The sequence below is a fragment of the Ochotona princeps genome, chromosome 3, assembly GCF_030435755.1.
Source record: "Ochotona princeps isolate mOchPri1 chromosome 3, mOchPri1.hap1, whole genome shotgun sequence".
NCBI classification, from domain to species: Eukaryota; Metazoa; Chordata; class Mammalia; order Lagomorpha; family Ochotonidae; genus Ochotona; species Ochotona princeps.
In genome coordinates, this window is record NC_080834.1 from 61,129,420 (window position 1) to 61,143,740 (window position 14,321).

At 42.9% G+C, this 14,321-nt stretch overlaps 1 protein-coding gene across 2 annotated transcripts in view; it reads left to right on the forward strand.

Annotated features, from left to right (window-relative positions):
- ZNF654 (zinc finger protein 654) overlaps positions 1 to 14,321 on the forward strand; it is an 87,902-nt gene that overhangs the window by 45,892 nt on the left and 27,689 nt on the right. For both annotated transcript variants that reach the window (XM_012930189.3, XM_058661771.1), the window contains one exon: positions 6,700 to 6,781. In XM_012930189.3, coding sequence (XP_012785643.3) covers positions 6,700 to 6,781 — 82 coding nt within the window. Of the gene's footprint in view, positions 1 to 6,699; positions 6,782 to 14,321 lie in introns of those variants that run through there.

A 14,321-nucleotide genomic window follows, 5' to 3' on the forward strand; every position in this document is an offset into this window, starting at 1 on the left:
GGTATGAATTTTTGAAACGATATTTATTAATTTTCTACTACAACTACAGGAAAAAAATTGGTGGGCAGTTTACATACAAAAATAAGAGTGAAAAGTAGGTTAAATCATAATGCTGTTAGAAAAAACAGTTACTGTATAAGATATATACAATCATTATCAAAGCTGTAAACACAGGTTTAATAACTTGTGCTATGTCACATCACTGGAAAAAGAAAAAAACAGATCCTAACCTTTTTGCCAATATTTTATTTCCACTAATATTTTAACTTTATACTGTCAGCTCTTACTGGGAAAAAAGATGCTTCTATAATTGTAAAATTTAGGAAAGTTTGCTCACCACTGTCTTTTGGCTTGCAGGGATTTTTTTTTCCGATGATAAAAATCTGCTGTCATTTTTCCCTGTGTACAGTGTGTAGTGTGGCCTTTGTTCTAAGCAGCCCATATGTACCTCTGGTTCAAAATTTAAAATGTATGAATAGTGTATGATAAGCTATTCCACTACTTCTGTGCTGGTTTCCATTCCAGTAGGCCATGATAATTATTTTTTGTGTTTCCTTTGAGATATATTTTATATGTATACAACAGAAAAATTTATATTTTCTTTTTCCTCATTTTAGGCAAATGACATTTTACCATACACATTGGTTCTCCTTTCTGTCTTTGCATAGCTTTCTGCATCAAACATATAAACACTGTGGATTCAGGAATAATATTAATGACTGATAATTAACCAATTCCTTTGTCATAGATTTTTGATTTTTCTTCCAATATTTGCTATTATCAACAACCCTTTAATGAATTGCTGTGTGTATGTAACTTCTGAAAGCTATAGACAGATTTCTGCATATTCCAGATGTATGAGTAGAGTTTCTAGATCAAAGGGTGTGAGATTTGCTATTTTGGTAGATATTGCTAAGTTTTCTCTATAGAGCTTCAATTAAAAAAAGTTTTATTTGCATGTTAATTAGAATCTGGAAATAAAGAGATAGAGAAAAGGAAGCGAGGGAGGAGGGAGGGTGGGAGAACGTATGAGTGGATGAATGTCTTTTATCTGCTTGTTCATTTGCCAATTGCCCACAGTATCCAAGCGGGCATTTGGATATTGCCTCTGGAGTCTGGAAAAGTATCTGGTCTCCCAACTGGTGGCAAGGAACATGATGCTGCCTCCCCAAAAGCATCGGCAGAAAGTTGGATTGAAAGCCGCATGGCTGGGACTCAACCTGGGCCCTCAGATACTGGATGCAGACCTTCTAAGTGCCAAGCCAACCACTCTGCCAAATATCCAACCCTAGTTTACATTCTTGCCAATATTATAGGAGAGCCCCTGTTTCTCCACACTTTTTGTCAATGTAATTTTTAAAGCATACTTTATGATGATGATTTTTAATTGTACACAGAAAGCAGAAGGAATTATATGTGTATGATGAACAACCCCTGTCAACCCACTTCAACAATCAGCAGTGTATTGCTGATGCTGTTTTATCTATACCTCCTCTTTCCTTCCTGATTAGTACTTAGTTATTTTTATTGATAGCTTTATCAAAAAGCACAATTTCCATATAATTTAAGTATAGGATTCAGTGATTTTTAGAGAAAATCACTGCAATCTGATTTTACATTTTATCATCTAACTTTACATTTTTTATCATCTTAACATTTGCAGTTAATCCCCAGTGCCTACCTGCCCAAAGCATCCACTGATATGCCTTTTCTGTTTCAAGTTGCCATGTAAATACATTTTATATAAATAATATTAAATAGCATGTAGTCTTTAACTTAACTGAAATGATTTATAATAGTCATATAAAATCTTTCATCTGACTTATGTGTAACATAAAATTGCTTAATTGTTTCTAAGTCACTGCACTATTTAAAATTCTAACTCTATTGCTTACGGGTGTTCCAGTTTCTCTATCTTCACTGACATTTTTTATTATGTTTCACATAGTCCTCTAATAATTGTATATTGCTATCTCAGTTTTAATTTGCATTCCTTCATGTCTTTGATGGCAAGCACCATGTGCTTATTATTTTTTAAATTTATTTGAAAAAAAAACATTAAAAATTAATTTATTTGAAAGGTGGAGTGACAGAGACAGAGGAAGAGGTAGGAGGTCTCTCAGGGTTCACTCGTCAGGTGGCCACAGTATCTGGGGATGGGTCAGGCCAAAGCCAGGACACGAGTAGCAGTGCCGAGTCCCATCATCTGCTGGTTTCCCAGGTAGGTTAGTAAGGAGCTGACTCAGAAGTGGAAAAGAGGGGCCTGGCGCGATAGCGTAGTGGTTCAAGTCCTCGCCTTGCATGCACCGGGATCCCATATGAGCGCCGTTCTAGTACCAGCGGCCCTGCTTCCCATCCAGCTCCCTGCTTGTGGCCTGGGACATCAGTTGAGGATAGCCCAAATCGTTGGAACCCTGCACTTGCATGGGAAGCATGGGTCGCGGAAGAGCTCCTGGCTCCTGACTTCGGAGTGGCTCAGCTCTGGCTGTTCCTTTCACTTGGGGAGTGAACCATTGGACAGAAGATCTTCCTCTCTGTCTATCCTCTCTGCATATCTGACTTTCCAATAAAAATAAATAAATCCTTAGAAAAAAAAAGTGGAAAAGGAAGGACTCACACTGATACTTAGATGTGGGATGCGTGGGGTATCACAAGTGACAGTTTAACCTCATGTGCCAGACTTCTGCCTACATTAAACCTGTACTGTTTGCCTCCTAATTGAGTTATAAGATTTCTGGATATGTACTCTTCATCACAAATATGATTTATGAGTATTTTCTCCCATTTCATTTTTCTGTTGGTATATTTTGAGGTCTACTGCATATTTTAAGAAATTTGGTTATAATGTACTCTGCAGTTTATTTTGATTTTCTTGATTGTAAACATCTTTGTAGGCTTATAGTTTTTGTCAGCTTTGGGAAATTTCCTCAAGAATACTTTTCTGGGAGAACTCTTTATGAAGTTTTCTTCAGTGGCACTATTTGAAAGGAATTAGCTGTTGTCCTGAGCTTATTATATCTAATTTTCCTTTCGTTTTATTTTCTTTATTTTTTTTTAATTTTCTTGAAAGGCAGAATTGCAGAGAGAGAAGATTTTTCCATCTATTAATTTTCCTAATGGTGGCAAAGGCCAGGATGAGCCTGGCTGAAACTAGGAGCCTTCCTGGAATCCACGTGGATTTCCCATGGGGACAGGGTCCCAAGGCTTGGCTTTTCCAGGCCATAAGTAGCAGCTGGAAGACAAGTGGAACAGCTGGGACATAAACCGAAGTCCGTATGGGATCCCAGCACTTTGCAAGGGAAGTTTTAGCCAACTGAGCCATCATACAGGATTTGAGAGTTGAAATTTTAAGAAAAAGTTAAATGGAAATAAGAAACCCATTAGCAGATGGAAAATGGATGTAGAGCGTCAACTGTCCTTAGGTAGATTGATATAGTGAACCTTGGATATAAATTAATAGGATTTACCCAAACTTACAAGAAAAAGAATAATAGGGAAATATAATAGAGCATCGGAGATTTGGGAATATGAAGCTATGTAGCATATGTTGGCTCGAATCCCAAAAGGAAAAACTTGAGGCAGAATTAACAGAGGTATGCTTCAAAAGTTCATGAGAGGGCCTGGCTTTACGGTAGTTCAGTGGCTAAATCTTTACCTTGGATGCACTGGGATCCAATATGGGTGCTGGTTCACATCCCAGCTGCTCCACTCCGCCTTCAGCTCCTTGCCTGTGACCTTGGAAGGCAGTAGAGGATGGTCCAAAGCCTTGGAACCCTGCACCCACGTGGGAGTCCCGGAAGAAACTCCTGGCTGTTTGCTTCAGATCAGCTCAGCTCCAGTTATTGTGGTCATTTGGGGAGGGAATCATCTGATGGAAGATCTTTCTATCTCTTCTTTGACAATCTGTATAAGTTCATGAGAAATAGAACTCAGAAGGTTATTTTGTTCCAAAAATTTTTCACTTTTTTCATAATACATTTTCTGTGAACTTTCTAAAATATTTCTGTGTATGTCTGTCAACACATACATATATATGGGCATTTATATGCAATATTTCAGTAAGTTATTTAATCACTGTATGTGCTGGACAAAAATTTGGATGTACCAATTTCAATTTCAATTCAGCTTGGAAAACCAAGATTGATGATCTGAAGCAAGGGCTGATAGAATCCTTTTCTGTAGGGCCAGATGTTGGGACTCAGGAGCCCCAGCATGTCTGCTGTAACCACCCAGCTGTGCTGTGCTGTGTCAGAGCAGCCACAGACAATGCCTACGTCAGTGAATGTGACTGTCTCCAGGAAAACTTGACAAAGATTGGCGGGCAGCAATTTTTAAATGCTGTGAATAAAACAGGTTGTAGGGAGATATTTTTAGTTTAAAGCATATTTGAAATTAAGTGGAGGTAGGTACTGTTGCACTGTGTCTCCAAAAAGAGGAGCAATATTTACCTCTAATCTCTGATGTCACCAGTTTGACATTTCCAGTATTTCGGCTTTGTGTATGTGTGTGCAGGGGGAGGGGTGGGTTCATCTGAATTGACATCTTCTGTAGTTTTAATTTGTACTGATTGTCAGCTAGGTTCAATATCTTTTTTTCTGTGTTATGTCTGTAGTTTAAATATTTTTCTTTTCCCAAAACTTATGAAGAGGCAGAACCTGTGAGAGGTGATTAGGACATGAAAGTATAAGGTTATTGATACAGAAAAAGGATGAATTTGGCTTCTTTTTGCCCCTGGGCCCTTCTGCCTTTCGTCATGTGAAGATGCAACCTTCTTTAACTCTCTATAATATATAAACTATCACTTTGGAAGAAGAGGATGGTCTTGCCAGACAGCAAACAAGAAAATAAATTTTGGAAAGAAGGATAAATAATTTTATGTTCACCATCAATTACCCAGTCTCTGACATTCTGTTATAAAGGACATGAAGCCCTGCTGGTAATACAGATTTTTGTTTATCATTGTATTTGGAAGCAGAGAGAAAAGGAAAAATCCCTAATCAATGAATCACTCCTCAAAGGCCTGCAACAGCTAGCTACTGGTCTGGGTCAGACCAAAGCTGGCAATGAGGAACTCAGTCTGGTTTCCCAGTGTCCAGCCAAAGCTTGGAGCTGCGAAAACTCTTTAGGTTGCCCATGCGGGTGGCAGGAACCTGATGACTTGACTCCTCATCCCTCCTGATTTCCAAGGTCCGCTTTGGGAGGAACCAGAATTAAACCCAGGGATCTGATAAGGGACATAGGTGTCTTAATCATTGAACCAAATCCCCTGTCCTAAGGAAAAAAAAAAGGCTTACTTGAGAGGTAGACAATAGTGACTTATTTTGATTATAGGCAAAATATTCAGGCCTGACGTGATAGTCTAGTGGCTAAAGGTGTCGCCTTGCATGTGCCAGGATCCCAAATGGATGCCGATTCTAATCCTGGCAGCTCCACTTCAGATCGACTCAGCTCTGGCCATTGCGGCTACTTGGGGAGTGAATCATTGGATGGACGATCTTCCTCTGTGTGTCTGTTGCTCTCTGTATCTGACTTTTGAATAAAAATTTAATCTTTAAAAAAAGAAGCAAAATATTCATAAAAATACATTTTTACTGTTCTGAATTTGATATATGCTGGGTGAAAGTCAGATTTTGCGATATTTAATCATTTGTACTTTAAAATAGCTAAATCTGCAATAATTTTATAATTTTTCGTGCTTAGTAAATAATTCATATTCCTTTACAGATTCATGAATTATTAAAAGTACATACAATTGCAGTGTTTTTTTAATACAGTTTATTTAAAGGAAAGCCACAGAAATTGATCAGTCCTGCTGGGAGTAGGATAATCAATGTGAGCCTAGAGTTTTGAGGAGCCAGGTGTCATTTGTTAGATATGTAGTTGATGGTATATGCTGTAATATAAATGTTGGCCCAGAGTTTTCTGGTGATCACTCTTTGTGTGGACTTTGCATACCTTGAGAAAAATACTAGATTTGGGATTTTTGCATTCTCATGACATTAGAGTGAAGCTAGAGTTCATGTCCATCTTTTTTAATATTTTATTTATTTGAAAGGCACAATTACAGAGAGGGAGGAGACACACACACACACACACACAGAGAGAGAGAGAGAGAGAGAGAGAGAGAGAGAGAGAAAGAGAATCTTCTATCTATTGGCTCACTCTCCAAATGGGCACAAAGGCTGGGGCTGGGGGACTGGGCCAGATTGAACCTAGGAGCCAGGAACTCCATCTGGGTTTACCTTGTGGTTAACAGAGACCCAAGCACTAAGGCCATCTACTGCTGCTTTACAGGTGAACTGAATTGAAAGTGAAGCAGCTAGGACATGACTGTTACATGTTGCATGCTAGGAGTACAGTTGGCAGCTTAAGTCATTTGGCCACAGTGTCAGTGCTGGGCCCATTTTAGATCATTCTTCTATGTGTAAGCACTGTTTTTGCCATCTTCATGGAGTGCATTTATTGCATTGTGAATTTTGGTAGGCAGGAGAGATATAACTGTTTCATTCTTTAGTAACTTTACTGTGTTTCTTTGTATTTCTGTTAAAGATGTCTTTAAGATCTTACTGAAAACATAATGTGAACTTTAAATGATCAGTAGTGTAGAGCAACTATTTCAAAACAACTGACTTAGACATCTGTTATGGTTTTTGATAATCAAATAACACAAAAAAGCTATCATTTACTTACTCTTTCCAGGAGTTTCTTTGAATTGCTGCTGTTCTTTGGAAGAGATGAATTTTATGAAGAACCGTTAAAGGATATTCTTGGATCATTTCAGGTAAAAGAATTTACTACTACAGGTTTTTGTCTACATTATGACAGGCTTTTCTTTGGCCCCTAGAAATAGTTTATTGGTCATGTATTATACATTTTTGTGGTTGCTAAGGTAACAGTTTAAGATCCTAAAGTACTGGTAGAGATCCCTTAAAATTAATTTTCCAAATATGTTCCTAAGCAGTTGATAGCCAAGATTCCAATTCCACATTTTTTAGATAAAGAGTTTGTAAGTCCCCACCCTTGCAGAATCCTAAATATGAACATACTGTCACTTTTTATTGCTATTCTTTAGAACATCACCCTGTTGAAAAAGGTTTCTTTTTGCCTAGACTGGAAGCAAACTGTCTTGTCACATGCCACTTTTTTCTTGGTTGTAGCCTTTGTTTTATTCATCTCACTGTAGCCTTCCCAAACCAGGAGGCATAAGTAAATGTTTGCTTGACCTGGTATAAGAGACAAAAGAATAAGCACATGTGGGAGTGTGCTACCTACCCTACATATATTTGTCAGTTATTTGAGAAGCAGCTTTTACTACCCTGGATTACTCATTGTATCCTTTGCTTTATTTTGTCAGCACTTCACTAGTGTGGAATGAGGAAAGACATATTTTGAGCTCCCCCTAGGGGTGAAGTGCCCAGTTTATCTTGTATTTATTCTATGGTGTTAAATGAAAGGCTTGTGTTTTACTTGGAGAACTGCTGTATTATATTCTGTTGATCATTCTACTTCATTCTTTATTCAGCAAAAGAGGCAAAAATATATTTGTCCTGATATTTATGACTTCTTAATTTACCATTCCATTTTTCCTTTGACACTGTATAGCTGGTGACCCATTCTTGAACGATTGTTCAGTAAATATTTACTGAATTCCCCACAATGTTCAAGTATAAAAGTCTGGGAGAAAACAGTGTTTCAAAGAAAAACAAATAAAATATCCCGAGCTTCTGGAGGTTAATTCTAAGGGACATAAAGAGACAATAGAGAAAACCTCTTCAATGAAGAATATTTTAGAAAGTTACAAATACCCTAGAGAAAAATAAAACAGGACAATAACAGAGAACGTTGGTTTGGTTGTATTGAGAAAGGATATTTCACCTTTAAATAAGGTAGTTAAGAAGTACTTCTTGGGCTCGTCACGGTGGCCTAGCAGCTAAAGTCCTCGCCTTGAACGCTCCAGGATCCTATCTGGGCGCCGGTTCTAATCCCAGCAGCTCCACTTCCCATCCAGCTCCCTGCTTGTGGCCTGGGAAATCAGTTGAGGACGGCCCAAAGCTTTGGGACCCTGTACGCGCATGGGAGACCTGGAGGAAGTTCCTGGCTCCTGGCTGCTGGCTCTGGATGGGCACAGCACTGCCTGTTGCGATCACTTGGGGAGTGAATCATCAGATGGAAGATCTTCCTCTCTGTCCTCCAATCTGTATATATGACTTTGCAATAACAATAAAATAAATCTTTAAAAAAAAAAAGTACTTCCTGGATGGGCCTGAGGCGATAGCCTAGTGGCAAAATCCTTGCCTTGCATTCACCAGGATCTCATATGGGTGCCAGTTCTTGTCTTGGCTGCTCCACTTCCAGTCCAGCTCCCTGTTTGTGGCCTGGGAATACAATGTATAGCATGGCCCAAAGCCTGGGGACCCTGTTCCTGCATGGGAGAACTGGAAGAAGCTCCTGGATTTAGGTTGGCTTGGCTCCAGCCGTTGTGTCCACTTGAAGAGTGAACCAGTGGCCGGAAGGTCTTTCTCTCGGTGACTTCTTTCTGTAAATCTGCCTTTCCGATAAAATAAATAAATAAATCCAAAAAGAAAAGAGAAGAGACGAGACTTGACTTGGAGACATCAGCTTGTTAGGGTGAATGACAGAGTTCATGCGGGACACAGTATTGGATATAAGGAGAGGTCTTTATTAACCAAAGCTTGGTGATGGCAGTCTTATTGCTTTTCCCAGGCCATTACTAGGGAACTGGATCAGAAAAGGAGCATTAACAGACCTGTGTCCATGTGGGATGCTAGCTAGTGTTGCAGGGTGTAACTACCTGCTACACCACAAAACCATTCCCGCATATCGCTGTTCTTAAGGTGGGCAGTGCCTTTCTGGGGACAGGTCTGGGTCCCGATGTCCTATTACCTGAATTTCTGTCTTTACAGTAAGACCAAGCCTAGATGGTATGCTTATCCTGCTCTTCCATAAGTTTTTATCTAAAAAATGAGTTTTCAGAAAGAGTGTGACACAGTGGAATACCTGTACCCTGTATCAGAGTGCCTCATTTGAGTTCTGAGTCCTCCTTCTGATTCAGCTCCCTGCTGATACTCATTCAAGATTCAGGTACCCTGGGGTCTGCTGTGCATGTGGGAGACACAGGTGGAACTCTGGGCTTCTGATTTTGGCCTGCCCCAGCCCTGACTATGGTGTGCAGTTGAGGAGGGAATCAGGGAATGGAGGCTATATCTCTGGCTGTCAAATGGAGAAAAATAATAAAATATTAGTTATTGAGATAGAGGTTTTAAAGTCTTATCCATTGTCTATAAGTTTTCCTCTGTATTATTTTAAAAGGAACCTTTCGTTCTTAGAACAAGGTATTCCGTTTATTGGCTTGTAAAAATTTTCTTTCTTGATCTTTCTTTACCTCAACGTAAGATGATGCACATCACGTATTGTACACCCATCATCTCTTCCTCAAACTCTTGAAGCCATCTAAATTACCGGTGAAACTACAAAAATAATTTGAAATGAGGAAAAAATTCATTATGGATGGTGGAAATCAGAATGCAGGTCTGTGCTAGTAACTGAGGTTTGAAACTAGATTGAATGATGAGCCAGACAATATTTGATTGACTAAAAGTAAAATGGGAAAATGCAGGAGAGAAATAACGAAGGAGATAAAACTTTCAGTAGTATCTGGTAGTACCTCCACAGCTACCAGTTTGTAACACCAATACCAGAGGAAACTGGTGGGAATTTGGTATGTGGATGTTCTAATTTTTGTTGGTGCTTCTCAAACCGTGCAAACCAGGAATCCCAATGTGATTGTTTTGCCCTCATTAAAGTGGGATGAATAGAGCCAGGTCTGGGGACAGACCCATGCCAAGGCACTTACCACATGCCAGAGCTAGGTCTAGGGGCCAGAATGGTAGTGGAGGCTTGCCTTGATTAGACTGAGGGACTTGCTGGTGGGTGCATGAGTTGGACTTGGGGGCAAGCTGAGTTGGGTCATTGCACCCGTTGGTGCACACAAAGACCACGGCTAGGAGTGGGTCCAACCTCTTGTACCCGCTGGCACATATGAGAATGAGGTTTAGGAAATACCTAGTAGGGTTCAAGGCTCAATCTGAATGGTCCAGTTTGCCCACTGGTACGTGTAAGAGCTGAGGATGGGGGCAGGCTGAGTTAGACCACTGTAGCTGGTACTTGTGGGACCTGAGCCTGGGGGCCAGTCTGGTAAGAGTCCTGGAGTTCTGCACCCCAACCAGACAAACACACCTACGTACAGGAGATAGGGCAGGCAGCAATCCAGACCAGGCTGCAGCAGCTGCTGAGAAGCTGGAGAATCAGGGATAGGGGTAGTCTCGGTAACCTCGTCAGGAGCGGGCCTTCTGAATTGCACGAGCACCGTAGGCCAACAGGATTTCCAGTCTCAAGGAACGTTGCATGAACATGTGGTCTGACCTCAGAGCACATATTTCGGGATCAGGCCATTGCTGACCTCAGAGAAAGGTTGAAGAGAACATGCTCAGATGCACATGAAAGACAGGACAGTTGTCTCCTCTAATCCAACAGAAGACGTCTAATACCTCTTCAAAGAGTGGAAAGAAAAGCACAACACTTCAGGCCAAGTTGTATAGAAATCACCTAGCCCTGTGGATACTCTGAGGTGAACGTAGGCAGCCAGCAGGCCTCAGAACTTGTACAGAGAGAATAATGAAGAGCTCCCATGAGGATGTGTGGAATAGTTTACCGTCTACCACACAAGTAACACCCCAGGACATTCTTGTTCCTACTGAGGCCCCTGAAGTGGCATCAAGAAACCATCTTTGTCCCCTGCAGTTATGTTGTCTCACAACAGAGTGGTGTACTCTTTCCCTGCCAACCTCCTCCATAGACAAATTTTCTCCCAACCCTCTCTTCCCATAGCCATGGCCCATATGGGTTTGCAATCCTCTCACTTTTGTAATAAACATTTAAAAAGTTTAAAAAGAAATGGAACTGATAACTACATGAGAGCATTTTTTTCTCCATTCAAAGCATAGAGTATGGCACAAGCTAAATGCAGTCTGTCACAGTACCCCGGTAAGAAAGTCTTCTGGAGAAGCATGACTGTCACCCACTGAAGCCTTCCTCCATGTTCCCTCACATCCCATTGACCTAAAAAGATAAACTATAGTACATATAAACTTTCACCTTCTCTCTTTGGACTTTACGGATTTCATAAGGTTCAACCATTAGTTGGATCTCTATTGCAGGTATTCTAGGCAAAAGTAACCAAAAAGAATAAATGCCAGTTATCATCTGGAAAGAAAAGACATGTGTTATGTTCTTGGCTGAATTTGAGTTTTTTTTAAATTATTATTTTATTTTGATAATATTTACATAGTTGATTAGGGCACAAAGGGTCAGGGGCTACAGGAAAGTGGGTAAGACTATCGTTTCCACATTCTCTCTTTCTGTCTTTTTTTTTTTGTTCTGTATCTGGGTAAGGGGGGAGATAAAGGGAGAAGCTCCGCCACCATTCTACCCATCCCAGGGTCCCCGATGAGGGGCATGCTCCAAAAGTACTATTCAAGTGGTGTGGAGATTTCAATAGTTCTGAATTGCTGCCAGTCTCGCCATCCCAAGCACAGTGAAATCTCTCCAGAATCCACTTGCTGACATAGTCCATTTTAGAGGCTGTTTGCCCAGATTTTCACTGCCAATAAATGATTGGGGTAGATGATTGATTTGTTCTGTCCTCTGTCCTCTGTTGTGGTACTCAGTGTCCTCTGCAGGTTCCAGTGGACTGCCACATCCTCGTTGTGCACCTGGGTATGCAGTCCACTGTCTGAGCCTCTGAGGAGGCTCAACTTTGACCCTTGCACTCCATGGTCAGACCATGGAACCTGCACTTCTCTTCATGGTTAAGGTTCTGAGTCCGGTAGTTCGATTTGGGACATCCCCAAAGAAATCTTGTCTGAGGTGATCACAGACCTGATTTTTGTGTGTGCATGCACGTACAGGGTCAAATATAGTCCGTCGCCCCAATCAGCTTATGCACATGCTGGTGGTTGCAATTGCTGGGTCAGTTCTGTTTCCAGCCCTGTCTTCTACATGAATCAGTGGGTGCTGGAGTCAAGCGTAATCCTGCCCACTACACACTTGGCCCTCACACAAACCAGTGGGAGCTGCAGGTTAGTCAGAATGACCCACAATAACGCCCCACCTGTCCTGGTTTCAGTTCCTGCCAGTAGGTACAGCAGACTGGTCCAGTCTGTCCCATATCTCATTTCGCTCTCGTATCAATGGGCATTGAAGCCTGGTTCAGCCCAACCAGTCTCACTATCCAGCCCACACACGTGTTGGTGGGTGCCGTTCTGTCCAGCCACGCCTGCCCCAGTCCTGGTTTTCATGCTCTCCAGTGGAAGTGGTAACCCAAGAGGGAGATCCCCACTATTTCCCTCCTGGACCCACTCCTGGATCATGTACTTTCCAGGTGGTTCTGCAATTTAACTTCACAGAGTCAGCCCCCTGTGCCAGCATCTGCCAGCTGATTCTGTGTCTAAGCCCAACCAACCCTCACCCACTCTGGTTTATGCTTGCAGCAGTAGGAACAGTTAGCCCAGCCTGGTTTTTCCCTGATCTAGCTCACGAGAGGCCCACAGGTATTATAGCCCTGCCTGGTCTGGTCTGCCCCCATTCCAACTCAGGCTCACGAAGACCATGCTAGTCTTTGTGGTATTGGTGGTCCAGCAGGGGAGCCCTCCACATTCTCCCTACCAGCATTGCCCCGTCCCCCCTGGTTCTCACGTGTGCTGGTTGGGTGCTATGGTCCAGTCTGGTATGGCCCCCTTGCCTCGGCAGTTGCCAGTGGGTGCTGTAACCTTGTGCGGCCCTGCCTGGCCCCATCCAACCCCAATTCTAGCTTACGCTGATGGGCGGTTACAGCCTAGCCCTGCACAGCTGGCACCCAATCCCAGCTGTAATGTGTACCGAGCCTGGCCTGATCCACACACTATTCTGGTGCTCAGATTCATCAGCAGGTGATGTGAACTGGTTCAGACTGGTCCGCCTACAACCTGTGCCAAATATATGCCCATGGGTTAGGGTTAAGGTTGTTCCCTGGCTTGGTCTGGGCTGATCCCCATTGTGGTTTTTGCTCTCATTTGCTGGGACTGTGTCCCAACAGAGGAGTTCCCCAAGCTCCTCCATCAGAACTTCTCCCAATGCCAGATCTCATGCACACCGGTGGATCCATGGGTCAGCCCTACTTAGCCCACCTCCTGTTCTGGCTGGAATAGTGGCCTTCAACACATTCCTGTTCTTACTATTGGATGTTTTAGCCCCGCCAAGGCTGATCCACTCCCAGACGTAGCTCACACATGGCTCAGTATGGGCAGAGACTTAGCCTAGTCTGTGGGTGTACCTGCCCTGGTCCTTCAGAGCAGCAGTTGGTGCTGGAGTCAAGCCCAGCTCGGTGTTCCCAGCCCTAGCCCACATTTGTGCCTAGGGAAACTGCAGCCATACCAGACCAGAACTCAGCTCCAACTCTGGCCCCCACACTCACCAGTGGGAACCCCAACCCAGCCAGGGTGTCCCCTTATCTCCCTAACCAGGCCTGTTCCCATCTGCAGATCGTGCGAGTGCCAATGGCCCCTCACCTGTCTGCATAGCCCCTCACCTGTCTTGGCCTTTGCCTTAAATGCTGTAGTCTGGCTTGACCCATCTGCCTCCCGTCCCAGTTCTCACTGGCAGGTGATGGAACCTGGCCCTGCTCAGTCTGTTCCCATCCCTGGGTCATCATACCAGTAGGTGCAAGAACCTAGTTTGGCATGACCTATGTTCCAGCCTGATTTCTGTTCTTGCTGGTGAGCTAAGGTTTGTTTGGCCCTGCTCGGTCCGCCCCCTTCCTTAACCAACGCACACGTTAGTCAACAGTTGGAGCTTCTTTGCCCAGCTTGCCTGACCCCCAGGCCTGGACCATGTGATGGTCAGAGTTATGACCTCTCAGGGTTTAGCTTGCCAGTAGGCCCCGAGGTCACCAAGGGTGAGGCAGGCGGTGGCCTTCGGCCACCAGATCCACTGGGGACAAGCTGGTATGCACAGGTTACAGGTTTTAAAGGGTAAGGAAGGGGAGGGCAGGAGGGAGCCTTCCAGCAGACCCCAAGCCCACCAAAAACGCTCTGATTGGCTGTATGACGTGTATTTCCCTAGATCTTCTGGTCATGTAAGAGGTCATGTTCCACATGTACTCCCCTTGACCTTCTCGGCATGTAGGAGGTCACACTCATGTAGGAGGTCACACTCATGTAGGAGGTCACACTCAGGTCCACATGTAGGCCTGAAGGCTGTTCCAC